We start from the raw sequence: 27,719 nt of genomic DNA, 5'->3' as shown, positions 1-27,719 counted from the left end.
CCCAGCATAATACAAATTCGAGTCTTCCATTTCTTCCACATGTGCCCGTATTACCCGCATCCGTTGAGAAAAGTTTCTTTTGATCACCGAATAGTCTTCATATAACGACGTTGCTGTTGACAAGTTCATCGGCAGTAATGTTTCGGAAGCACAACCAATCATGACCCCAGTCATGGTCAATTCCATCACCATAAAATGCATTATTCTCTTCATATTGAATTAAATCTGTAAATACACAAAGGGTAATATCTGCTCTTATTTCCAGTTTCAATCTTGAATGACTTTAAATCCATGTTTTCTATCTGGTTTTCCAACCCATGCAATCTAGGCTTCCAATCAACTTTGGACTCAAGTCGTCCATCTTTTCTCACCCAATTTCGTTTCAAGACAAGGGGAGGCAGCAACCATTGTATTTCTCCTCCTTATTTTATTTACACATCTCCCCTGTTTTTCAAACTGAGAAAATGGAAAAACTCCTCCTTGGTTAGATCTGTTGCCATCTTCTTGGAATAACTGTTCCAAATTCAGATCTTCCAAATCAGAACTATTGTGTACATCAATTGTCAAGTCTCCAAAATTGGGACTATCATGTACATCAATTGTTACATGTTGATGATGATAATTTTCCTGTTTCTCCCCCACCAATTTCAACTGGTTGATGTGGTACCATCCACTTTTGTCTGGAGAAATTAGCACCCTGTATACTGATGGACTGGCTTTGTCTATGATTTCATAGGGCCTTGCAAACCTTGGATTTAAAAATGAAGTGGGTCGGTGTTTTCTAATCATCACTCTTTGTCTTGGGCTTAATTCTATGGGACTGACTTTTGAGTCAAAGTAGGCTTTACTCTGCTGCTTCTTCTTTCCTATTTGATGAGCTGCCACATAATTGGCCTCTTTCACTGTCTCTACCAACTGTTGTACCCACTTTTCTGACACAATCCCATCTATTTCAGGTTCTGACAAATCTAATCCTAACAACTCCTCTAACCCTCTCATGTTTCTTCCAGTCATGAGTTTATAAGGGGTGTAACCTGTTGAAGATGCCACTGTATTCCTTATTATCATCAACACATAAGGCAGAACTGCTTGCCATGTTGTTCGATGTTGTTGTACCATTTTGGCCATCATGTTTTTTAAAGTACGGTTCATTCTTTTCACAATTCCACTAGACTGTGGTCTGTAGGGTATATGAAATCTCTGCTTAATTCCTAAAAGTGCCATGGCATCTTGCATTATCTGGGCTGTAAAATGTGTGCCTCTATCTGACTCTATACTCTGAGGTAATCCCCAACGAGTAAAAATCCTTTCCAATAAGATTTTTTCAGTAGCTTTGGCTGTGTTAGTCTTAGTTGGGAAAGCTTCCACCCATTTGGTGAAAGTGTCTACTACTACAAGGATATATTTGTACCCTCCTGTGGTTGGTGGCAAGGGTCCAACATAATCTATCTGCAAATTAGTCCAAGGTCCTTCCACTGGTCTGGTATGTCGGAGGGCTCCTTTCTTTACATTTCCATCAGGATTATATTGTGCACAAATCAAACAATTCTTGACATAGTGTTCCACATCCTCCTTCATCCTAGGCCACCAACACACCTCCTTGATTTTTTCCAGGGTTCTTTCAACTCCCAGGTGTCCCCATAAATCATGGTACCAGTGGATCATCTGATTTCTTCCTAACTCTGGAACCACAAACTTTCCTTCATATAGGACTACTCCATCTTTAACATGTACACCCTTGTATTCTTCATACATTTCTGACCTTATTCCTTCTATTATTTTTTAAAATTCTTTATCCTTCTTCTGCTCCTCGGATAAATCCATAACCTTAATCTGTTGTTCCTTCTGCCTTCCCATCTCCCCAATCTGTGGTTGCCATTCCTGCCCATTTAAAGCACTTTGCTTTGCTAACTCATCAGCCTTCTTATTCCCCTCAGGGGACAATTTAGAGTGAGCTTTCACCTTTACAACTCCGTATTCTTTCCCCTTTGCTTCTTCAAATATATATTGCAGTAGAGCAGCAGATGGAAGGGGCTTTCCATCAGCTGAAACAAACCCTCTTGCTTCCCACAGAGGCAAATGTTCTGTAAGGCTGTTACAAACATACATACTATCAGAGTGTATGACTGATCCAGGTGGAAAATATTCTGGGTGGCTAACCACGTATGCTACAGCTGCCATTTCTGCTGCTTGTGTGCTCATGGTTTTGGTTAGCTTTAAAGCTATACTATACCTTTCCTGTCCCTGTTCATTCTCTATGTAAATGCCACACCCAGTTCTCCTCTCACCATCCTGTACTGATGAGGAGCCATCCACAAAAATTTTAAAATAAGGTTTTCCCTTCTCCTTTGTGTCTTTGGTCTCAAGCATTATTTTGTTTGATTTGTCTCTACCCCCTCCTGTTTGTTTTGATACAAGTGGTCCCTTGGGATCATTTGCTATCAGAACCTGACACTCATGTTCACCACCTTGGTACACCAGGTTGTCAGCTAACATAGTGGTGGCACTTACTCGTTTTACAGTTATATTTCTCCCTTGCAACAGCAATGTCCACCTGGCAATTCTGTTTTGGCTTACTGAGCCATCTTTAATCTGCTCTGCCATTTCATCAAGGCTGATCCAATTTTCCTCTCATCCCCAGTCTCCTGTCTTCTCCCCGTACCCCTTCATGCCCTGATCAATCAAGAATCCATCAACCTCTTCCTTAAGTATATATAAAGGCTTGGCCTCCACAGCTGTCTGTGGCAAAGAATTCCACATATTCACCACTCTCTGGCTAACAAAATTCAATGAATAGTACAGCAGAGGAACAGACCATTTGTCCCATAATGTCTGTGCTATTATCTCTTCTGCCTTCGTATGATCCATATACCTTCATTTCCTGCATGTTAGTATGTTAACAAACAGCCTGTTAAATGCTGCTGCTACTTTCACCACTATCCCTGGCAGATCATTCCAGGCACCTACTACAGTTCAGGCAGGGAAAAAAAACTGACCTTGCACATGTCCTTTCAATTTTCCTCCCCTCATCTTAAAGGCATGTTCTGTAGTATATAGAACAGCACAGTACAGGCCCTTTTGCACTTTATGTTTACCAACCAATATGACCTACTCCACAATCATTCTGACCCTTCCCTCCTAAATGGCATGTCACTATCCATCTTTCTTACATTCCTGTGCCTATCTAAGAGTGTCTTAAATGTCCCTGTAGCAGCCTCCATCAGCACTCCCAGCAATGCGTTTCAGGCACCTAACACCACTCATCAACAGTTGGCAGAGATATCTGGAGTGCTGACATCTACAATTGCATATTTTGATACATCAGCAAGGTAAACTGAAAAGAATGGACATTACACAAGGGACACCAGGGAACATCCCAAAAACAAAAGCATGAAGGCAAGGATTCAGATGTTGAAAAGGATCTCAATCAATGGTTTTCCATTGTAACTGAATAAGGTGTGCATGTCAGTGGACCAGTGTTTAAGAAAACAAGTCAGAGGAGCTAACTAAGAAGCTGGTTCATGAAAGATTTTGAAGCAACACATGGTTGATTGGCTCAGTGGAAATGTCGGCACCTCATTAAGTTCAAGAAAGCACATGGCAAGAAAGATAATGTTGATGCTGCAAGTGCAGAAACATGGAAATCTATATAACTTCCCATCTTAACAAAATTTGTTCAGATGATATCTACAATGCCAATGAAACAGGCCTGATATTTATTGTGCCACACTGAACAGTTATATTTGCTACAAACGTGCAACAATATCAGTTTCAAAGAAAGCAATGGATCGCATAAATGTGTTGTGCAAATATGTCAGGAATTGATAAATGGAAATACTGTAGTTGGTTACTGAGGGCCTGTGCGACTGAACTGGGAGAACCACTACAGCGCATCTTCAACATGAGTCTAGATCAGAGAAGAGTACCCAGACAGTGGAAAACATCCTGTATTGTCCCGGTACCGAAGAAACCACAACCAAAGGAGTTGAATGACTTCAGACCTGTTGCCTTGACGTCGCACGTGATGAAGACCATGGAGCGGCTGATAATACAGAATCTGAGGCCACAAACCAGGCACGCCCGGGATCCGCTTCAGTTTGCGTATAAGGAGAAGGTGGGAGTGGAGGATGCTATCACGTATTTGCTGCACAAATCACTCTCTCACCTAGATGGGGTCAGTTGTGCTGTGAGGATTACATTCCTTGACTTCTCTAGTGCCTTTAACACCATCCAGCCCAAGATCTTAAAGCACAAACTAACGGAGATGGGAGTAGACTCTCACATGGTGGATTGGATAGTGGACTACTTGACAGATAGACCTCAGTATGTGCGGTTGGGAGACTGTAGGTCTGACACGGTGGTCAGCAGCACAGGAGCGCCGCAGGGAACCGTACTCTCTCCGGTCCTGTTCACCCTGTACACATCAGACTTCCAATATAACTCGGAGTCCTGCCATGTGCAGAAGTTCGCTGATGACACGGCCATAGTGGGGTGTGTCAGGAATGGACAGGAGGAGGAGTATAGGAAACTGATACAGGACTTTGTGATATGGTGCAACTCAAACTACCTGCGTCTCAATATCACCAAGACCAAGGAGATGGTGGTGGACTTTAGGAGATCTAGGCCTCATATGGAGCCAGTGATCATTAATGGAGAATGTGTGGAGCAGGTTAAGACCTACAAGTATCTGGGAGTACAGTTAGACGAGAAGCTAGACTGGACTGCCAACACAGATGCCTTGTGCAGGAAGGCACAGAGTCGACTGTACTTCCTTAGAAGGTTGGCGTCATTCAATGTCTGCAGTGAGATGCTGAAGATGTTCTATAGGTCAGTTGTTGAGAGCGCCCTCTTCTTTGTGGTGGCGTGTTGGGGAGGAAGCATTAAGAAGAAGGACGCCTCACGTCTTAATAAGCTGGTAAGGAAGGCGGGCTCTGTCGTGGGCAAAGTACTGGAGAGTTTAACATCGGTAGCTGAGCGAAGGGCGCTGAGTAGGCTACGGTCAATTATGGAAAACCCTGAACATCCTCTACATAGCACCATCCAGAGACAGAGAAGCAGTTTCAGCGACAGGTTACTGTCGATGCAATGCTCCTCAGACTGGATGAAGAGGTCAATACTCCCCAATGCCATTAGGCTTTACAATTCAACTGCCAGGACTTAAGAACTTTTTTTAAAGCTATTATTAATGCTTTTTGAGTTAGTGATTTAGATGCATATCATATTATTACTGAGTTAAGTATTGTATGTAATGAGTTTTTGCTACAACAAGTGTATGGGACATTGGAAAAAAAAATGTTGAATTTCCCCATGGGGATGAATAAAGTATCTATCTATCTATCTATCTATCTATCTATTGGGAAAAGCGTTAAACCTCATTGCTTTTTAAGGGGCTAAGAATGGTTAGTTTACCAGTTGAGTACTGTGCTAATAATAGGGTGTGGATAACTTCCAAAATTTTTAAGAAATGGCTTATGAGTTGGGATACGGAGCTACAGCAGAAATCAAGCAAAATTCTTTTGCTTGTTGGCAATTATGCAGCACACATTAATGTAGGATGATTGGGGAAACATCCAGTTGCCAGTACAACATCTGGGAGAACCACTACAGCGCATCTTCAACATGAGCCTGGAGCAGAGAAGAGTACCCAGACAGTGGAAAACATCCTGTATTGTCCCGGTACCGAAGAAACCACAACCAAAGGAGTTGAATGACTTCAGACCTGTTGCCTTGACATCGCACGTGATGAAGACCATGGAGCGGCTGATAATACAGAATCTGAGGCCACAAACCAGGCACGCCCAGGATCCTCTTCAGTTTGCGTATAAGGAGAAGGTGGGAGTGGAGGATGCTATCACGTATTTGCTGCACAAATCACTCTCTCACCTAGATGGGGTCAGTTGTGCTGTGAGGATTACATTCCTTGACTTCTCTAGTGCCTTTAACACCATCCAGCCCAAGATCTTAAGGCACAAACTAACGGAGATGGGAGTAGACTCTCACATGGTGGATTGGATAGTGGACTACTTGACAGATAGACCTCAGTATGTGCGGTTGGGAGACTGTAGGTCTGACACGGTGGTCAGCAGCACAGGGGCGCCGCAGGGAACCGTACTCTCTCCGGTCCTGTTCACCCTGTACACATCAGACTTCCAATATAACTCGGAGTCCTGCCATGTGCAGAAGTTCGCTGATGACACGGCCATAGTGGGGTGTGTCAGGAATGGACAGGAGGAGGAGTATAGGAAACTGATACAGGACTTTGTGATATGGTGCAACTCAAACTACCTGCGTCTCAATATCACCAAGACCAAGGAGATGGTGGTGGACTTTAGGAGATCTAGGCCTCATATGGAGCCAGTGATCATTAATGGAGAATGTGTGGAGCAGGTTAAGACCTACAAGTATCTGGGAGTACAGTTAGACGAGAAGCTAGACTGGACTGCCAACACAGATGCCTTGTGCAGGAAGGCACAGAGTCGACTGTACTTCCTTAGAAGGTTGGCGTCATTCAATGTCTGTAGTGAGATGCTGAAGATGTTCTATAGGTCAGTTGTTGAGAGCGCCCTCTTCTTTGTGGTGGCGTGTTGGGGAGGAAGCATTAAGAAGAAGGACGCCTCACGTCTTAATAAGCTGGTAAGGAAGGCGGGCTCTGTCGTGGGCAAAGTACTGGAGAGTTTAACATCGGTAGCTGAGCGAAGGGCGCTGAGTAGGCTACGGTCAATTATGGAAAACTCTGAACATCCTCTACATAGCACCATCCAGAGACAGAGAAGCAATTTCAGCGACAGGTTACTATCGATGCAATGCTCCTCAGACAGGATGAAGAGGTCAATACTCCCCAATGCCATTAGGCTTTACAATTCAACCGCCAGGACTTAAGAACTTTTTAAAAGCTATTATTAATGCTTTTTGAGATAGTGATCTAGATGCATATCATATTTTTTACTGAGTTAAGTATTGTATGTAATTAGTTTTGCTACAACAAGTGTATGGGACATTGGAAAAAAGTTGAATTTCCCCATGGGGATGAATAAAGTATCTATCTATCTATCTATCTATCATCCTTTGTGCTGCCATGATATGAGAACCATAAAAAGTTTAAAGACATTGTATTGTGGAAAGTTGGTGAACTATATTCTTGAAGCAATTGAAGAAAGTCTGCAGACATCTTCAACAGTCTTGGAAGAAAGTGCCAGGCAGTACAGTTTGTCAGTAATAGCATGCGAGAAATAAGCAGCAACACAATTCAGAACTGTTTTGCTCACTGCGATTTGAAGTATTCAGGCTTGGAGATGCTGGAAAAAGCCAGGAGTGAAAATGAAAATATTTCACTACTTCAAGTTAGGAACTACCGTAGATGTCGGATTATAAGCCGCTACTTTTTTCCCACATTTTGAACAGCTTTGAACACTGCGGCCTTTACTACGGTGCGGCTAATGCATGATTTTTTTTCATGCCGCCAAAAACATTTTGCCTCGTAACAGTAGACCAATAAAATTGATGAGTAGTTCACAGAGGTCCAATGAAATTGTACGATAAATCAAGCGCACTTTCACAATTAAATTATTGTAAATCAGTCATTTGTACTCACCCTCATCAACATGGAAAACACTCGAAGAAAAGCATTGTGCTGCCTTTATGGCAGTTATTTAGTTCATAATATTTTCGCATAGTAATTCATTTGTTAGTATTTTCTAGTTAAAGTTAGAAGTGTTTTAAGTACCCGGTATATTTGTTTTCTGTACTACATCCCGGGATGCTATGACGTCACATCCGGTTTCGCCGCGTCTTGTGGGAAATACCGGTTTGCGATAAACGGGAAGGTGGGGGGCGAGCGGCATTAGACCCGAGCGAAACGCTGCTTTTAAGTTAAAGGCGATCAATAACTTTTACTGGTAGGCTGCAGTATATATATTTTTTACCAGTCGTTAGGAGATATTGGAATGTTGTTCGTGCACTGTTCAGTAAAAAAGTATACGCAACGTAATCTGTGTGTTACCGATACGTATGTATATTTAAAAGTAGCCGCGTTACAGGCACGGTTCGAAAAAAAGCATTTGCAATATGTATTTGTTTATGTTACCATATGGATTTAATTAAAAGTTAAAAAATCCTCACGTGTAATATCTTTCTGTGTAAATATCTCATATTACAACGTGGGACACCTGCGGCCTAAAATCCGGTGCGGCTTGTACAAGTACAAAATTGATTTTCTTTCTAAAATTAGAGCCAGCGGCTTTTAATCAGGTGCGCTCTGTAGTGCGAAATCTACGGTACATAGAATAAATGTTATCAGCAGTCATCTCAAATGTTACAATGAAAATAAAGATTTGGGGGTTGCAGCTGTGGAAAATGTTGTATCAACACTCCAAGGGTGAGAAGATGAAGATGAGGAAGTGATGAGGATGGCACAACTGAACCTGAGCTTGTGACCACACAGGATGCCAGGAAACCTATTGTTGGATTACAACACTACTTCATGCAGGAAATAAATTAAGGCAGTCCATTGTCTGCACTGATTTTGTTCGTTTACAATCAATCAAAGGAATGTACACTCGAATTCTTCTGGTATTACAGTTTTATAGTACTGTAGTAATATTGGTAGTGTTCTAATTTGTTCAGTATATCATTTAAAGAGGTAATTTGTTACATAGTTAAACAGTAGTTTGCCTCTACTATTTCTACAAAACTTTGGATAATTGGGGCAACTGTGTAATTGGGCCAAAACATGCTGGCCCCGAAGAGTCCCAATTAACTGAATCCACTGTACTTGTATATCTCTCTCTTTCAATCTTTTTATTAATATTAATAATATGCACAAAATACAATTGATATATTAATAAAGGGATTACAAACATACAAATTCCCATTGCACATAAAAGAATACATAAGCAATGATTACAGTATAAATGAGTTTTCCCAAAACATGAACCATACAGTATATGTACGAACAAGGTAAATCTAGGTATTTCATAATATATGATATAAAAAAACCAGAAAAAAGAGAAAAAAAAGTTTGCAAAATTAGCTAAACTACTAATCTAATAGCTAATAAAGAAGAAAAAAGAAAGAAAAACTAGAAAAGGAAAAAAAAAGGGCTGTTCATAATATCTCACAAGAATACATAATCATCAGTGTCGTCAACTCCGATCCTCTCAACATAAATAAGATTAAAGCTGGAAAATCAAATAAGCTTGGAACAGGGTCATATTACATCATATGAAAATATTGAATAAATGGTCTCCATATCTTTTCAAATTTAATAGAAGTATCGAATACACCACTTCTAATTTTTTCTAAATTTAAACATAACATAGTTTGAGAAAACCAATGAAATACAGTGGGAGGATTAATTTCCTTCCAATTCAACAAAATAGATCTTCTAGCCATCAGAGTGAGAAATGCAATCATTCGACAGGCGGAAGAAGATAAATGAAGTGAGTCCATCATTGGTAAACCAAAAATTGCGGTAATAGGATGGGGTTGTAAATCGATGTTCAATACCGCAGAGATAATATCAAAAATATCTTTCCAATATTTTTTCAAAAGCGGACATGACCAAAACATATGAGTTAAAGACGCGGTTTCAAACTGACATCTATCACAAATAGGATTTATATAAGAATAAAAATGAGCTAATTTATCCTTGGACATATGGGCCCTATGTACGACCTTAAATTGTATTAATGAATGTTTGGCACATATAGATGATGTATTAACTAATTGAAGAATTCTATCCCAATTCTCAATAGGAATAATAAGATTAAGCTCTCTTTCCCAATCATTTTTTGTCTTATAAAGGGGCTCTGAACGTATCTTCATAATTATATTATAAAGTTTTGATATAAGCCCTTTTTGAAAAGGGTTTAATTCAAACAAACTCTCCAAAATATCTGAAGACACAGAATTTGGAAACGTAGGAAGTACCGTACTTAAAAAATGCCTAATCTGTAAATATCTAAAAAAATGAAATCTAGGCAAATTATATTTATTAGATAATTGCTCAAAAGACATAAAACAATTGTCCAAAAATAAATCAGAAAATCTTAGTAATCCCTTAGTTTTCCAAGCCGAAAAAGCTTGATCTATAATTGAAGGGTGAAAAAAGCAATTAGATACAATAGGAATATTTAAAACGAATTGAGTCAACCCGAAAAATTTCTGAAATTGAAACCATATACGTAAAGTATGTTTACCTATCGGGTTGTCAATTCGTTTCGGCAATTTAGAAAGAGCAAAAGGGAGAGAAGTCCCTAAAATAGAACCCAGAGCATAACCTGGTACCGATTTAATTTCCAAACTCACCCAATGAGGGCCAAAGGATCCATCCCAGTCTTTCAACCAACATAACAAATATCTAATATTAACTGCCCAATAATAAAATCTGAAATTAGGTAATGCCAACCCACCTTCCTTCTTAGTCTTCTGTAAGTATATTTTACCTAACCTGGGATTTTTATTCTGCCATATATATGAGGAAATTTTTGAATCAACATTAGTAAAAAAAGATTTCGGAATAAAAGTTGGTACCGCTTGAAAAATATATAAAAACTTAGGTAAAATAACCATCTTAATAGCATTAATCCTACCTATCAGAGATAATGATAATGGTGACCACTTAGTAAACAAGCATTTAATCTGATCAATTAAGGGTAAAAAATTAAACCTAAATAATTCTTTATGGTTTTTTGTGATTTTAATCCCTAAGTAAATAAAAGAGTCATTAACTAATTTAAAAGGTAAGTTTCCATAAATTGGGACCTGTCTATTCAAAGGAAACAATTCACTCTTATTAAGATTTAACTTATACCCAGAAAACTCACTAAATTGAGCCAGCAATGATAGAACTGCTGGAATAGATTTCTCAGGGTTAGAAATGAATAATAATAAATCATCTGCATACAAAGATAACTTATGAATATCGGTCCCACGATTAATACCCGAAATATCCTGTGATTCTCTGATGGCAATTGCCAAAGGTTCTAAAGCAATGTTAAATAGTAATGGGCTAAGAGGACAGCCTTGTCTAGTGCCCCGAAATAAACGAAAAAAGGGAGATCTTTGATTATTAGTAAACACCGAGGCTACTGGAGTGTGATAAATCAGTTTAATCCAGGAAATGAATGTCGGACTAAAATTAAACTTCTCCAACACATAAAATAAGTAAGGCCATTCAACTCTATCAAATGCTTTCTCCGCATCTAATGAAATAACACATTCTGAAGTGCTATGTGAAGGAGTATAAACAATATTCAGTAATCTCCTAACATTGAAAAAGGAATAGCGATTTTTAATAAAACCGGTTTGATCTTCCGAAATAATTTGGGGTAATACCTTCTCCAGCCTGGATGCCAGTAACTTGGAAAAGATCTTAGAGTCTACATTCAATAAAGATATTGGTCTATAGGATGCACAGTCAGCAGGGTCTTTATCTTCCTTCAGTATTAAAGAAATGGAAGCTCTATAAAAAGATGGTGGCAAATTCCCCAATCTAATTGCTTCTTCAAAAACCCTGCATAACCAAGGAGAAAGAGTAGCGGAAAAACATTTAAAAAATTCTACTGTATACCCATCTGGACCTGGTGCTTTCCCAGAATTCATTGAGGAAATAACCCCTTTAATTTCTGCATCCGTAATAGGAGTATCTAATATTGAAAGATCATCAGATGATAATTTTGGAAAATTCAATTTCCCAAGAAAATCACACATGGTATTATGATCCTGAGGGAATTCAGATTGATACAGGGAGGTATAAAAGTCTTGAAATGACTTATTTATCTCATCATGGTTAACTGTCAAATCCCCATTCTGCTGACGAATCTTAGTGATTTGACGTTTAACCAAAACATTCTTCAACTGACTGGCTAACAGTTTACCCGATTTATCACTATGTATATAAAAATCAGATCTGGTTTTCATTAATTGATTTTCAATCGGAGATGTAAGTAATAAACTATGTTCCGTTTGAAGTTCAACCCTTTGTTTGTAAAGCTCCTTACTAGGAGTGATCGAATATTTCTTGTCAATCTCTTTAATTTTATCAACCAATAAAAGAGTTTCCTTCTTAATACGTTTTCTCAGACCAACAGAGTAAGAGATAATCTGTCCACGTATATACGCTTTAAAAGTGTCCCAAAGTGTTCCACAAGAAATATCATCCGTGGAATTAGTTGAAAAGAAGAAATCGATCTGTTCCTTCATAAATTTAATAAAGTCCGGATCTTGCAGTAAGGTAGAGTCAAATCGCCATTGTCTAACATTAGAAGCTGTATCCGTAAATTTCATAGAAAGTTTTAATGGAGCATGGTCAGAGATAGCTATAATATCATAATTACAACCAATTACCGATGGAATAAAACAAAAGTCAATTAAAAAATAATCAATTCTCGAATAAGAATGATAAATATGTGAGAAAAAAGAAAACTCTTTGTCGTTAGGATGCCGAAATCTCCAAATATCAAAAACTCCATTATCAGTCAAAAAGGAGTTAATACAAGTGGCCGACTTATTGGGTAAAGTCTGAATAGATAAAGATTTGTCCATCAAAGGATTTAAACAACAATTAAAGTCACCACCCATTATTAACTTATATTCATTTAGATTAGGTAAAGAAGTAAATAAGGACTTTAAAAAATCAGGACAATCCACATTTGGAGCATAAACATTAACCATAGCAACCTTTTTATTACAAAGTAAACCCGTAATTAACAAAAATCTACCATTCGGATCCGAAAGGATATCGTGTTGAACAAATGCAATAGAGGAGTCAATAAAAATTGAAACTCCCTTTACTTTGGCATTCGAATTCGAATGATACTGTTGACCCCGCCAAGACCTAAAAAAGCGATATTTGTCCTCCTTCCTCACATGAGTTTCTTGTACAAAAATGATATGAGCATTAGGTCTTTGGAATACTTTGAAAATCTTCTTTCGTTTAATCGGATGGTTTAAACCATTAGTATTCCAAGACACAAAATTAATGGTCTGAGCCATGCTTCTAAAATCAACCCTTTGGTATAAAAAGGGTTAACCAAATTATAAACTCATGCACCCGGAAGAGGAACAAAAATAAAGAGCGGACCCGGAAGTGACGACATCGTAGACATATTTGAAGTTCAAAAACAGCCCAAATGAAAAAACTAAAACAAACTGGTAAAAGAAAAATAAAATTAGAAAACAGACCATCCCCCACCCCCACAAGAAAAAGAAAAAAAAGCCAAAATATGGCTAGAAAAAGGAAAAGATGCGACTAATTCTACCCCCATTTCAGCGGAAGACCACTCCGTATATAAAGGATATATATTAAAAAAACCACCCCGACTTTAAAAATTATAATCACTATACTAAAACCACACTTCTTAATATACTTAGTTGTAAAAAAAAGAATATAATCACTAAAAGCTTATAAATCGGGTTATAACCCAAACAAATCAAGAAATATTTAAACTATGATAAGCGATGCATTATAGGAAGAAGACGAGAGAAGAAAAAATAACGCCATCTTAAACAAAACCAAGAATATTTTTCCAAAAAACCACCATCTTAATAAAAAAGAATTCACCTTCGAAGGGTTAAAAATACACCTTCGAAGGAACAAAAATAATAGTCAAAAATATAGTATAATGGTTAAAGTGTATAAAACAGAGCGATTAATATAACGAAAACACACTTTAACTTAAATATAAAGTATAGGATAAACCTACACCAATAACCAGAGACTAAATCTGGTTTGAGGAATCGAAAACCATCTTACACAATCAGAATCACTCATTTATTAGAGATTAGTGTCTGTAGCAGTAGGGAAGTTCTCCTCCAGATAACTTCTCGCTTCAGATGTAGAAAGGAAAACCTGGCGTGGAGCATTTGGCGGAGAGATTCTAAGCTTCGCAGGGTATAAGAGCGCAGGTTTTAGATTTTTCTCATAACATTCAGACATCAGAGGTTTAAAAAGAAGCCTTTTCTTCATAACTTCAGGACTAAAATCTTCAACCAAACGGAAATAGTAATCTTGAAATTTAACCATTCCAACCCGCCGAGCCACACAAATAAGTTGTTCTTTGTCGTGTACATAATGAAACTGGACAATTACAACCGAAGGTTTAGCTGGATCACTCAATGATCGACGCCAAATTCTATGTGCTCGGTCAAGTAACGGAGGGTTATCTGGGAAAACCGACGGGAACGCATCTTTTAAAAGTTGAGCAAAATATTTCGAAGGGTCGTCTTTTTCTATGCCGTCTGGGAGACCAAGTATACGTTGGTTCTGTCTTCTGGACCGATTCTCAAAGTCGACACTCTTGGCTTTAAGTGTTTCCACCAATTTAGTGGTCGACATTAAATCCTGTTGCAATTTTTCAATTGTCAAATCTCGTTTCTGAGCGTCTTCTTGCAGAGATGCGATAAGAACTTGCTGCTGGTTAATTACTAAATCCGTCTTAACCATATAATCTTGAAAGGTCTTTATATCTTGTTTAAAAATTTGTTGTAGTTCATCAGATTTTTTATCCAAAACCTCCATAAACAGTTCATAAGTTAATTCAGTGCGTTGCGGATGAGCTTGCTTCTTTCCATTACCGTTCGGGTTGCACCCAGGTTCTCGTCCTTTAGATCTAAGAGCCATTTCTGTTTGCATATCTTCAAAAATTCACAATAAACTCTTAACGATAAGTCCAAAAAAATAGCAAGAATCTTTTGGTGTAGGTAAAAATAAGTTGGATAAGGGTGATCAAAGGTTAAAAAAAGTAAAGGTTATGGAGCGAATCTAAAACAGTACTCACTCCATGAGCATCTCCCGCTGACCTCCTGTACTTGTATATCTAGTCCCTTAGAATACTTTACAATAATTTACCCACTACCTATGATGAGCTTACCTGCCTATAATTTCCGAACTTTTTCTTAAATCCTTTCGTGAACAAAACAATTTTAGCTATCCTCCAGTCCACTGACAGCTCACCTATGGTTAAAGACCATTAGGGAGATTTTTGTAATTAGAGAGGGCAATGACCATTGTTATGTTCTCTTTCATCAAGCAGACAACTCCCCTTCCTCCCTTACCTGCTCCTTTGTCATGCTTGTATCCTGTGTCTCTAAATCGTAACCTGGAACATTGAGTTGACAGTCCTGCCATTGCCTGAGCCATGTTTTTGTTTATGATAGTGAGTATCCCAATCTATGCCCTGAGTTCATTGTTACTTGTCTGTCATTGTCTGCCTTACCTGTCATTGTTCTTGCATTGAAATAAGTGCAGCTTAAACCTATGGTCTTTCCCTTTACTGTGCACCTGTCATCCCTGGTAACTAAATTTGCTCTCATTGGCTACAGTAGTATGCCTTTTGTTTCTCATCACCCACTCTACTGCTCAGGGTCCTACCTAACCCCAGAAATTTAAACTCTCCCATATGACCATAAGACATAGGAACAGAATTAGGCCATTCAGCCTATTGAGTCTGCTCTGCCATTCCATCATGGCTGATCTCGAATCCCACTCGATCCCATACACCTGTCTTCTTACCACATCTTATGATGCCCTGACTGATCAGGAAACAATCACCTTCCACCTTAAATATACATATGGACTTGGCCTCTACTGCAGTCTGTGGCAGATTGTTCCACAGATTTACTGTTCTCTGGCTAAGATAAAATTCCTCCTTACCTCTGTTCTAAAGGGTCCCCCCTCAAATTTCAGGCTGTGCTCCCTAGTTCTGGATACCCCACCATAGGAACATTCTCTCCACATTCTAAATTCCGGTGAGTACAGGCCCAAAGTTGCCAAATGTTCCTCATGTACTAACCCCTTTGTTCCTGGAATTATCCTCATGACCTCCTCTGGACACTCTCCAATGACAACACTTGCTTTCTGTGATATGTGGCCCAAAACGGTTGACAGTACTCCAAGTGCGGCCTGACTAGTGTCTTATTAAGTCTCAGCATTATCTCCTTGCTTTTATATTCTATTCCCCTTGAAATAAATGTCAACATTTTATTTGTTGTCTTTACCACAGACTTGACCTGTAAATTAACCTTCTGGAAGTCTTGCATAAGGACTCCCAAGTCCCTCTACACCTCTGCTATGTGAACCTTCTCTCCAGTTAGATAATAGTCTGCGCTATTGTTTCTTTTACCAAAATGCATTATAAGAACATAAGAAATAGGAGCAGGAGTAGGGCACCTGGCCCATCGAGCCTGCTCTGCCATTCAATAAGATCATGGGTGATCTGGCCATGGACTCATCTCCACCTGCCTGCCTTTTCCCCATAACCCTTAATTCCCCTACTATGCTAAAATTTATCCAGCCTTGTCTTAAGTATATTTACTGAGATGTGGCCTCCACTGCTTCATTGGACAGATTTCTACAGATTCACCACTCTCTTTGAAAAGCAGTTCCTCCTCATCTCCATCCTAAATCTACTCCCTTGAATCTTGAGGCTACATCCTCTAATTCTAGTGTCACCCACCAGTGAAAACAACTTTCCTGCCTTTATCTTGTCTATCCCATTCATAATTTTATATGGTTTTTATAAGATGTCTCCATCATACATTTCCCAGCACTGTATTCCATCTGCCACTTTTTGCCTATTTCTCCAGTTTGTCCAAGTCCTGCTGAAACTGAATTGCTCCTGCAGCACTCCCTGTCCTTCCACCTATCTTCATATCATCTGCAAACTTTGCCACAAAGCCATCAATTCCATTATCTAAATAATTGACAAACAATGTGAAAAGCAGCAGTCCCAATATCGACCCCTGAGGAACACCTGGCAGCCAACAAGAATAGGCCCTTTTTATTCCCACTTGCTGCCTCCTGCCTGTCAGCCATTCCACTATACATGCCAGTACCTTTCCTATATGCCATAGGATTTTGTTCTGTAGCCTCATGTGTGGCACCTTATCAAATGCCTTTTGAAAATCCAAGTAAATGACATCCACTGCCTCTCCTTTGTCCACCCTGCTTGTTACTTCCTCAAAGTTTTGTCAAGCAAGATTTCACCTTACAGAAACCATGCTGACTTTGACTTATTTTATCATTAGTCTCCAAGTACCTCAAAACCTCATCCTTAATAATAGACTCCAACACTTTCCCAACCACTGAGGTTAGGCTAACTTGCCTATAATTTCCTTTCTTTTGTCTTCCTCCCTTAAAGAGTGGAGTGACATTTGCAGTCTTCCACTACTTCAGGACTGTGCCAGAAACAAGTGAATCTTGAAAGATCATGACAAATGCATCCGTTACCTGTTCAGCAGCCTCTCTCAGGACTCTGGAATGTCATCCATTTGGTCCAGGTGACTTATTCACCTTAAGACCATTCAGTTTGCTTAGCACTTTTTCCTTTTCAATAGCAATGGCACACACTCCTGCTCCCTGACACTCATGGACCACTGGCAGACTGCAAATGTCTACCACAGTGAAGACAAATGCAAAGTACCCATTAAAAAGACACATACGTTCGGATGCTGTTCATAGACTTCAGTTCAGCATTCAACACAATTATCCCTCAGAAACTGATTGGAAAGCTGAGCCTACTGGGCCTGAACACCTCGCTCTGAAACTGGATCCTAGACTTCCTGACTGGGAGACCTCAGTCAGTCCAGATCGGGAGCAGCATCTCCAACACCATTACACTGAGCACGGGGGTCCCCCAGGGCTGTGTGCTCAGTCCACCGCTGTTCACTCTGCTGACCCATGACCGCTGCAACTCACAGCTTGAACCACATCATCAAGTTCGCTGTTGACACGACCATGGTGGATCTCATCAGCAAGAATGACGAGTCAGCTTACAGAGAGGAGGTGCAGCAGCTAACAGACTGGTACAGAGCCAACAACCTATCTCTTAATGTGAACAAAACAAAACAGATGGTTGTTGACTTCAGGAGGGCACGAAGCGACCTCTCCCCGCTGAACATCGACGGCTCCTTGGTAGAGATCGTTAAGAGCACCAAATTTCTTGGTGTTCACCTGGCGGAGAATCTCACCTGGTCCCTCAACACCAGCTCCATAGCAAAGAAAGCCCAGCAGCATCTCTACTTTTTGCGAAGGCTGAGGAAAGTCCATCTCCCACCCCCCATCCTCATCACATTCTACAGGGGTTGTATTGAGAGCATCCTGAGCAGTTGCATCACTGCCTGGTTCGGAAATTGCATAATCTTGGATCGCAAGACCCTGCAGCAGATAGTGAGGTCAGCTGAGAAGATCATCGGGGTCCCTCTTCCCACCATCACAGACATTTACACTACACGCTGCATCCGCAAGGGAAACAGCATTATGAAGGACCCCACGCATCCCTCATACAATCTCTTCTCCCTCCTGCTGTCTGGGAAAAGGCACCGAAGCATTCGGGCTCTCACGACCAGACTATGTAACAGTTTCTTCCCCCAAGCTATCAGACTCCTCAATAACCGAAGCCTGGACTGACACCTTGCCCTATTGTCCTGTTTATTATTTATTGTAATGCCTGTGCTGTTTTTGTGCACTTTATGCAGTCCTGTGTAGGTCTGTAGTCTAGTGTAGCTTTCTCTGTTTTTTTTACGTAGTTCTGGCTAGTTTTTGTACTGTGTCATGTAAACCATGGTCCTGAAAAACGTTGTCTCATTTTCACTATGTACTGTACCAGCAGTTATGGTCAAAATGACAATAAAAGTGACTTGACTTGAAATTCATTTGCCAGTTCTTTCTTTCTCCCATTACTACCTCACCAGCATAATTTCTAGTGGTCCAATGTAAACTTTCACCTCCCTTTTACTCTTTATATAACTGAAAAAACATTTGGTATCCTGCTTTATATTATTGTCTAGTCTGCCTTCGTATTTCATATTTTCCCTTGCAGCTTTTTCAGTTGCCTTTTGTTGGATTTTAAAAGCTTTCCAATCATCCAACTTCCCATGCATTTTTGCTATCTTATATGCCCTTTCCTTGGTTTCATGCGGTCCTTAACTTCCTTTGCCAGCCATGGTTGCCTACCCCTGCCATTTGAGAACTCCTTCCTCTGTGGGACATATCTATCCTGTGCCTTGTGAACTATTCCCAGAAACCTCAGCCATCTCTGCTCTGCTGTCATCCCCACCAATCCACCTGGGCAAGCTCTTTCATACCTCTGTAATTCCCTTTATTCTATTGTGATACAGATACATGTGAGTTGTGCTTCTCCCTCTCAAATTGCAGTATGAATTCAAATATTATGATCACTTCTTCCTAAGGGCTCCTTTACGTTAATATCCCTAATAAGATCTGGGAGATTACACAACACTCTTAAGATAGCCTTTCCTGGAGCAGGCTAAAGCACAAGCTGCTCTAAAAAGCCATCTCATAGGCATTCAACAAATTCCCTCTCTTGCGACCTGACACCAACCTGATTTTCCCAATTCCCTTGCATAATGAAGTCCCCATTACAATTGGGGCACTATCCTTATTACACACCCTTTCCAGCTCCCTTTGCAATTTCAACACCATAGCTTGGCTGCTATCTGGAGGCCTGTATATGAATCCCATAATTTTTTTTTACCCTTGCAATTTCTTAAGACAACCCTTAAAAGATTTAACATTGTCTGACCCTATGTCACCTCTTTCTAAAGATGTACTTCCATCTCTTACCAACAGAGCCATACCACAGCCTGTCCTTTCAATATAAAGTATGCCCTTTGATGTTAAGCTCCCAACTATGGCCTTTTTTCAGTCATGACTCAGTGATGACCACAATGTCATACCAATCTATCTCTAATTGTGCCAAGAGTTTGTCCACCTTATTCCAAATGCTAAGCATATTTAAATTTGGCACCTTCAGTCCTGTAATCCTCCCAAGTAGCACTTGCAAATTCCCCAGCCAGAAAATTTCCTCCCCCACCACCGCTTCAATTCAGGTACAATATCACTCTCTTGGACAGGTCATTCTTACGCTGGTGATAAGGGTGTCTTGTACACTTTCCAGAGTGTTTCCTTTCCATAGCCTCCCAATCCTTACTGTAATGAGATATAACCATATGACATGTAACAATTCCAGCACGGAAACAGGCCATCTCGTCCCTTCTAGTCCATGCCGAACCGATGACCAGAACATTTATTATTTATTATTTACCAGTGAGTTTTTAACATAAAAAAAGATAGCCTGTATTGATGAAATAAGAGCAAGATTCTGTATCAAAGAGTGGTACATTATTAAAACATAGAGTATAATTTTTCTCCTAAGTTTGCTTCCATAGCTTAACATTGGTTTGGTTTTATTTAGAGCTGGCTGGCTGATCCACATGGAGGTCCTGAAGGAGAAGAGCAAGTTCATGGTATTTTAAAAGAAGCTAAGAAAATTGCAGATCTTTGTGAAGATGCTAAAGAACGTGATGACATACTGCGTTCGATTAATGAAATAGGAGCACTGACTGCAAAACTATCTGACTTGAGAAGGCAGTATGTATTCTGAAAAAATAACTAATAACTAGTAGGATATCAGGTGTTCTTGTTTAAATTTAAATCTATCCTGTCTATTCAGTGCAAGATGATCAGTCTGGATTATAACTGTTGTCTGTTTTGCCTAAATTTGACATTTAATGCCACCATAAAGTGGCTGTACATATTTGCAGTTAACTCAATTTACATTCACTATTCAAATTGAGCTCAATAGACTTAGTCATATGTAAGTTCATTTTTTAACTGTTATTTTTATATTCTGAATTTGCCTTCCAGAGGCAAAGGTGATAGCCCAGAAGCCCGTGCTTTGTCTAAGCAAATTGCAACAACCCTACAAAATTTACAAAGTAAAACAAATCGAGCAGTGGCCAGCAGTCGGCCAGTGAAAGCAGCAGTTAATCTGGAAGGTAAAATTGAGCAAGCCCAACGCTGGATTGATAATCCTACAGTTGATGACCGTGGAGTGGGTGAGTATTAGAAAGTTAAATATTTCATTTTTAGGTCACTGTTCTAAGATGCGTTACTTGTTACCCAGCAGATTACTTAACAATAGGAAGAAATATTTACTTCTAATGTTTTCAACATACAGGCAATCCCCACATTACAGCCTTTTGGTTTATGAAAATATATTCTTACAGAATTTACAAATAACTACCCAAACATTTGAGATATGGAATAAAATTTCTGCTCACAAAATTTGTATGGGGAGGAAAACAGTAAACAAATCAACACTGGATTGACTTGTTTTTCAAGTTGAGTTTCTTAATGCATACAGATGACAGTACTTCATTCTATGCAAAATTGCAACTTTGTCCATTTTCTAGAAATGCAACCCCCCCTCCCATAATGTGGGAATTGCTTATGCAGGCAATTTTAATGTTGTCATTTCCCCCTCAACAATTTTTAAATAAAGATGATTGGAATGACTAAACACTTAGTATTTGCAGTCATCAAATGCGAACTTCTTGCTTGAAGTTATATTTAGAGAGTTATACAACACAGATACAGCTCTGACCCACCAAGTTCTAATCCACAATCAAGCACAAAAAACCCACATGAAAACCATAAGACATAGGAGTAGAATTAAGCCATTTGGCCCATTGAGTCTACTCTGCCCTTTAATCATGGCTGATCCTTTACTCCCCTTCTTAGCCCCACTCCCTGGCCTTCTCCCCATAACCTTAGAGGCCATGTCCAATCAAGAACCTATCAATCTTTGCCTTAAATACATCCAAAAACCTGGCCTCCATAGCTACCAGTGGTAACAAATTCACCCCCCTCCGGCTAAAGAAATTTCTCCACATCTCTGTTTTAAATGGACGCCCCTCTATCCAGAGGCTGTGCCTTCTTGTCCTAGACTCCCCCAACATGGGAAACATCCTTTCCACATCTACTCTGTCTAGGTCTTTCAACTTTCAAAAGATTTCAATGAGATTCCCCCTCATCCTTCTGAGTTCCAGTGAGTACAAATCCAGATCATCAAACATTCCTTGTATGATAACCCTTTCATTGCCAGAAGAATCCTTGTGAACCTTCTCTGAACCCACTCCAATGCCAGCACATTTTTTCTTAGCTTAGCTAAACCATTCACAGTACTCAAGGTGAGGCCTCACCAGTGCCTTATAAAGCCTCAGCATTACATCCCTGCTCTTATTTTCTAGACCTTTTGAAAAGAATGCTAGCATTGCATTTGCATTTCTCACAACTGACTCAGCCTACAAGTTGTGTTCTGCACAAAGACTCCCAAGTCCCATGCATCTTAGGTTTTTGGATTTTCTCCACATTTAGATGGTCTACACATTTATTTCTACTACCAAAGTGCATGACCATGCATTTTCTAACATTGTATTTTATTTGCCACTTTCTTGCCCACTCTAATCTGTCTTAAGACCATCTGCAGCTGACCTGTTTCCTCAACACTACCTGCCCCTCCGCTAATCTTCATATCATCGACAAACTTGGCAACAAAGAAATCTATTCTATCATCTAAATCATTGATGTACAGCATAAAAAGAAGTGGTCTCAGCACCAACCCTGCGGAACACCACTAGTTACTGGCAGACAACTAGAAAAGGATCCTTTTATTTCCACTCATTGTCTCCTACCAATCAGCCAATGCTCTAATCATGTCAGTAACTTTCCTTTAATTCCATGGGCTCTTAATTTGGTAAGCAGCTTCACATATGGCACTTTGTCAAGGGTCTTCTGAAAGTCCAAATATACAATGTCCACTGCATCCCCATTATCTACCCCACTTGTAATCTCCTTAAAGAATTCCAACAGGCTTGTCGGGCAAGATTTTCCCTTAAGCAAGTCATGCTGACTTTGTCCCATCTTGATGACACAGGAGAAGTACTCCATAACCTCATCCTTAAAACACAAGGGAACGAGTCCTAACGAAGGGTCTCAGCCTGAAACATCGACTCTTTATTCTCTCCATAGGTGCTGCCTGACTTACTGAGTTTCTCCAGCATTTTGGGCAAGTTGCACAAGAAAATAGGAGCAGGTGTAGGCCAATTTCAGTGGTTGCTGTGTGATTGCCCTAAGCATTGATCCAGTAGGTTGTGTGTTTAAGCCTGTGTTAAACTATTGTCCAGTAAGGTGATTAAAATATGTGGTTATGGACGCTACAGGGGTTGAGCGGTGGTACAAATGTACAGGGCAAATAACACCCACCCCCAAGGGGGAGGAGGAATATGAGACTTGGGCGAAGCAAACCTCTCAGATGCTGGATGAGTGGCAGTGCTCTGATTACATGAAAAGACACCGATTGGTAGAGAGTCTGGAGGGGCCAGTTGCTGACATATTTAGATCCTTTAAAGGCACAGAATCCCTTTGCTACTTCTGCAGGCTACATGCAAGCGCTAGAAAATGTTTTTTTGGCATGATGGGAAGCCCAATAGAGCTTATGACAGGGTTTTTGAGCATGTTTCAGGAGAAGGGGGAGAACCTTTCTGACTGCATTTTTGGCTAGAGAGGCAGCTGAATTGCTTGCTGCATAGAGGGCCCATTCAGACAGCTGAGGTGAATTAGTTAAGAATGGACCAAGTGGCAAAAGGTGCACAGTCACAGGCCATGATCACTTGGGGTCTCCAAATGTCTAGTAAGATGTGCCCCCTCCCTCATTTGTCAAGCTGATCAGAGAAGTAAGAGAGGAGGAGAATGTAATGGAGGCACAGGAACTTTTCAGAAAACTCCCACCAATTTGTTCATAACCTGGATGCAGGCCCTAATTTGTTACATACCCCATAACGGGTTAAAAAGGACCAGCAGAAATGAACACACCTGGAGTCTGAGTCTTCCGTTATAACACAATTTTATTAGTAACTGCGTAATAAAGTAATATAAAACAAGATAAGGCATGCAGGTTAGCAGAGTATATGCATATGTAAGTGAGTAAATAAAGTTCCCAAACTTCTTCAAGCTTAGTTGGTGAAATGATACAGTCTTATGGTGGTATAGGTGTGAAGTCAGTTCAGTTCTGGATATTGAATTGAGTAGGTTGAAGAGAGAGAGGTAATTTGTCTTTCCAGTGCCGATGCCGTTGAATCTTCCACGTCGTCGTCCTGCTCCCAAAACTTTTTAAAGTCACTGACTGTGACCACACAAAAGAGAGCGCCATTTTCACGCGGTAGAGCTATCAACCCAGGCGGGGGTTAAGCACACCGATAGCTTACCACCGGTCACCCCTTTGTCCACACTGTGAGCAAGAACCCCCCCTTGTCGTGGGCACACAAAGCTCAACCAGTGTCAGTTTTGTCAGTGTCTTCCGTGTGTCTGATTACAAAGCCAGTTGACCTTGTATATATTCCAGAACTGCTGAACACCAGCTGTCCATCATATAGCTTCGCTTTGCCATTTCCAAGGCAACTCAGACTGTTTGTTGCTCTCTCTCTCTCTCTGAATTAGCATGCACACACTCTCTCTCTCTTTAAATGAACAGTCCATATTGAATAGTCCTTCAGATCTTGTCACAAACACTAGAGATCTGGGGTCTTAGTACAGATGACTATCTGTATGATGGTTACTTGTCATTGAAGCTGGAGTTTTCGGAGGCAGATGTGGGAGTAGGTGAGGTCCTTGATGCATTAGTTTTGGTTTGTCCGGACCCAGTTGAAAAGGGTGAGGCTTCAATTTTTGTGGGGACAAATACTCCTATTGTGAGAAGGCTAGTGGGAGCCTGCAAGGAGGTAGTTGGAGAGCTTTCTGAAAACATTGTCCATTCAGCCTGTGTTCCGAGCTGCTTTTGAAGAAGTGCATGGCTGCACTGGGCGGAATGATGAGCATAAGCGAGGAACTGTGTGACACACCCAGTCCAAACCAGTGGTATTACAGCCTGGGGAAGTTGCTAGAGTGATAGGAAACCAGAAATTTCTGATGCCGAGGCCCTCTTGGTGGATGCTTCAGAAGACCATGAAGAGGATTCATGCTTACCTGCTGGGGTACTGGTGTGGCCCAAACTGCAGAGACTGGCGGCTGTACAGGTGAACAGGATGACACTGAGTGTCAGAAACACTTTGGAGATGGAGGTCACCCTCAGGTGTGGGTTACCAATGGTGCACCTCTTTCCAGTGACAGCAATGTCAAGTGCTCCTGTGAAACAAGCTGGAGAGGAACTTTCACCAAAAAAGGGAGAGTTGACTGCTGAGTCATTTAACTTTGGGGGCACCTCGGTACCTGGAGGTTGGAAGAGAAGGTTGATAGAGAAGATGTTGAAGCTGTTAGATGTCTTTTCTACTGATGAGTTTGTGGGTTGTTCCAAGAGCACCTGCCACACCATCTGGGTGACAGAGAACACCCCATTCAGAGAAAGATCGCGACAATGGCATCTGCAAAAGGTGAAAGAAGCTGGGATCATCTCTGTGTCCAGAAGCTCCTATGATGCCTCTCCAATACTGGTGGCAGGGAAGAAGAATGGGAAAGTACAGATGTATGTGGACTGATGGGCTTTGAACAGGTGTACAGTCCCTGACCAATATACAGTCCTAAGAATCAGGATGTGCTGGCTTGTCTGAGTTGTGCAAAGTGCTTCAGTGTGCTGGACTTGAGGAGTGGATATTATCAGAGCCCCATGAGTGAGGCTGATAAAGAGAAGGCGGCAGTCATATGTCCACTGGGATTCTTCCGTTTTGAAAGGATGCCTCAGGGCACATCGGGAGCCCCGGCAACTTTCCAGCATGGCTTGAAACAAGGATACTGAAGGTGCTGGGCTGCCTGAAAGCTGAAGGGTTAAAACTTTCCCTGGATAAGTAGCAGTTTTGCAAGATGTCTGTCAACTATAGTCTCAGGGGATGGAGTAGCTATGGATTCATCTAAGATAGAGGCGATTACAACATGGCCAGGGCCCCAGACTGTGAGTGCCTGCGCTCATTCCTTTGATTCCGTGGGTACTATTAGAGGTTCATAAAGGACTACTCTAAAGTGAGTCACCCTTTAAATCACCTTCTGTGTGGTTACCCTCCCTTGGGGAAGAAAGGGCAAAATGAAAGGTTGGTACAAGACTATCTTAGTCTTTCAAAGCCTTTTTGGAGTGAGATAGGATGTGAAATGTGAAGAAGCCTTTCAGTTGCTGAAGGAGCTACTGATGAAAGCGCCTGTGCTGGCTTTTGCAGACCTGCGATTGCCATATGTATTGCATACAGATGCCAGCAGAGAGGACTTGGGGAGTGTTCTGTATCAGGATCAGTGCACAGAGTTGAAACCTGTTGCATTTATCAGCTGGAGTCTGTCACCCTCTGAGAGAAACTACCCCATTCAAAAATTGGAGTGCCTGTCATTGAAATGGTCTGTCGTGGAGAAGCTAAGTGACTGTTTATATGGTGCCAGGTGAACTTGTATCCTGACCTCAGCAAAATTGAATGCCACAGGCCATCAGTGGTTGGCAGTGTTGTCTGCTTATGATTTTAGCCTGAAGTACCGGCTGGGGAGTCGGAACATTAATGTCAATGCATTGTCCCGACGTGCACATGAAGAGCTGAACAGGAATGGAGAGTGGAAAAGCATTCCTGCCTATGGAGTCAAAGCCATGTGCCAGTTCCCCATTAGGGGGAAGGCAGAGGAAAGGCAAGGGCAGAACCGAGCAGTAGATCATTTGGGAGCTTCTGATGGTTCCATTCCACAAGTTTACTGCCAATTGGCTGCTCTGAAGTCAAAGGATTTGCCAGAATTGAGTCCTGGGGAAGTGGCAGCCGCTCAGTGAGATGACCCTGCATAGGCCGCATTTGGTCAGCAGTTGCTGAAGGGGACATGGCCCGAGTGGACAAGGTGAAACGCTCTGCAGTTGCCTCCGCTACTGAGAGAAAGGCCCAGATTGGAGTTGAGGAACCTGTGTGGATGAGTGTGTGCCTACAAAGACTTGGTATACATTCCCAAACCAAAATCCATGGATGAACCAGGAGGTACAGTCGGCTTTCCTTATCCGCGAGGGGTTGGTTCCGGGACCCCTCGCGGATACCAAAAAAACGTGGATGCTCAAGTTCCTTATTTAACCTGTTTTAGTATGGTGGACTTTAGGACCCAGCGAAACCCCGGACCTTATTTAACCTGTCTCAGAGCGGTGGTCTTCAGGACCCGGTGGAGCTCTGAATCTGCAGTGTTTCTGTTCACGAAAATAATCACAATCACGGTTGAAAATAAAGTGGAAATAATAAAGCGATCGGAAAGAGGTGAAACGCCATCAGTCATTGGAAAATCTTTAGGCTACAGTCAGTCAATGATCGGAGCAATTTTAAAGGATAAGTTGAGAAAGGCCCTGCCCCAATGAAAGCTACAATTATTACTAAGCAACACAGTTGTTTAATTATTGAGATACATACGTTTCTTAAGTGTTTTATATGCATAGAAAGGTAAAATATATACTATTTTCTAAGACAAACGTTTGACTAACTGATGTTAAATAATACTGGATGTAGCTGTTCCGACTTACTTAGTAAGAGAACTTCTGATTTTTTTCAATCCCGGTCCAGGATAACCTACGCACATCCTCCCGTATATTTTAAATCATCTCTACATTACTTATAATACCTAATACAATGTAAATGCTATGTAAATAGTTGTTGTACTGCATTGTTTAGGGAATAATGACAAGAAAAAAAGTTTGTATATGCTCAAAGAACGAGTGCTGGAAGAGCACTTCTGGGTTTTCTCAATTCGCGGTTGGTTGAATTCGCACATGTGGAACTTACGGATAAGGAGGGCCGACTGTACCTTGTCTGCTGAAGGCTAGATCTGTGGCATTCATGTCTAGTGACCCCAGTCTGTACCAGAAAACCAGGTATGACTTATGGAGGGCTATTTCAAGGGTGAAGAGTCAATTTTGCACAAGGTTGGA

General features: G+C 40.8%; 1 protein-coding gene across 2 annotated transcripts in view; it reads left to right on the top strand.

Annotated features, from left to right (window-relative positions):
• The window catches only part of LOC140714433 (vinculin), a 306,627-nt gene that overhangs the window by 168,909 nt on the left and 109,999 nt on the right, over window positions 1-27,719 (top strand). For both annotated transcript variants that reach the window (XM_073025728.1, XM_073025729.1), the window contains exons 10-11: window positions 20,214-20,389; window positions 20,666-20,856. In XM_073025728.1, coding sequence (XP_072881829.1) covers window positions 20,214-20,389; window positions 20,666-20,856 — 367 coding nt within the window. The remainder of the gene's footprint in view (window positions 1-20,213; window positions 20,390-20,665; window positions 20,857-27,719) is intronic.

The sequence above is a fragment of the Hemitrygon akajei genome, chromosome 21 (genome assembly GCF_048418815.1).
Source record: "Hemitrygon akajei chromosome 21, sHemAka1.3, whole genome shotgun sequence".
Classification (NCBI taxonomy): Eukaryota; Metazoa; Chordata; class Chondrichthyes; order Myliobatiformes; family Dasyatidae; genus Hemitrygon; species Hemitrygon akajei.
This window is presented reverse-complemented; position numbering and strand designations above follow the sequence as displayed.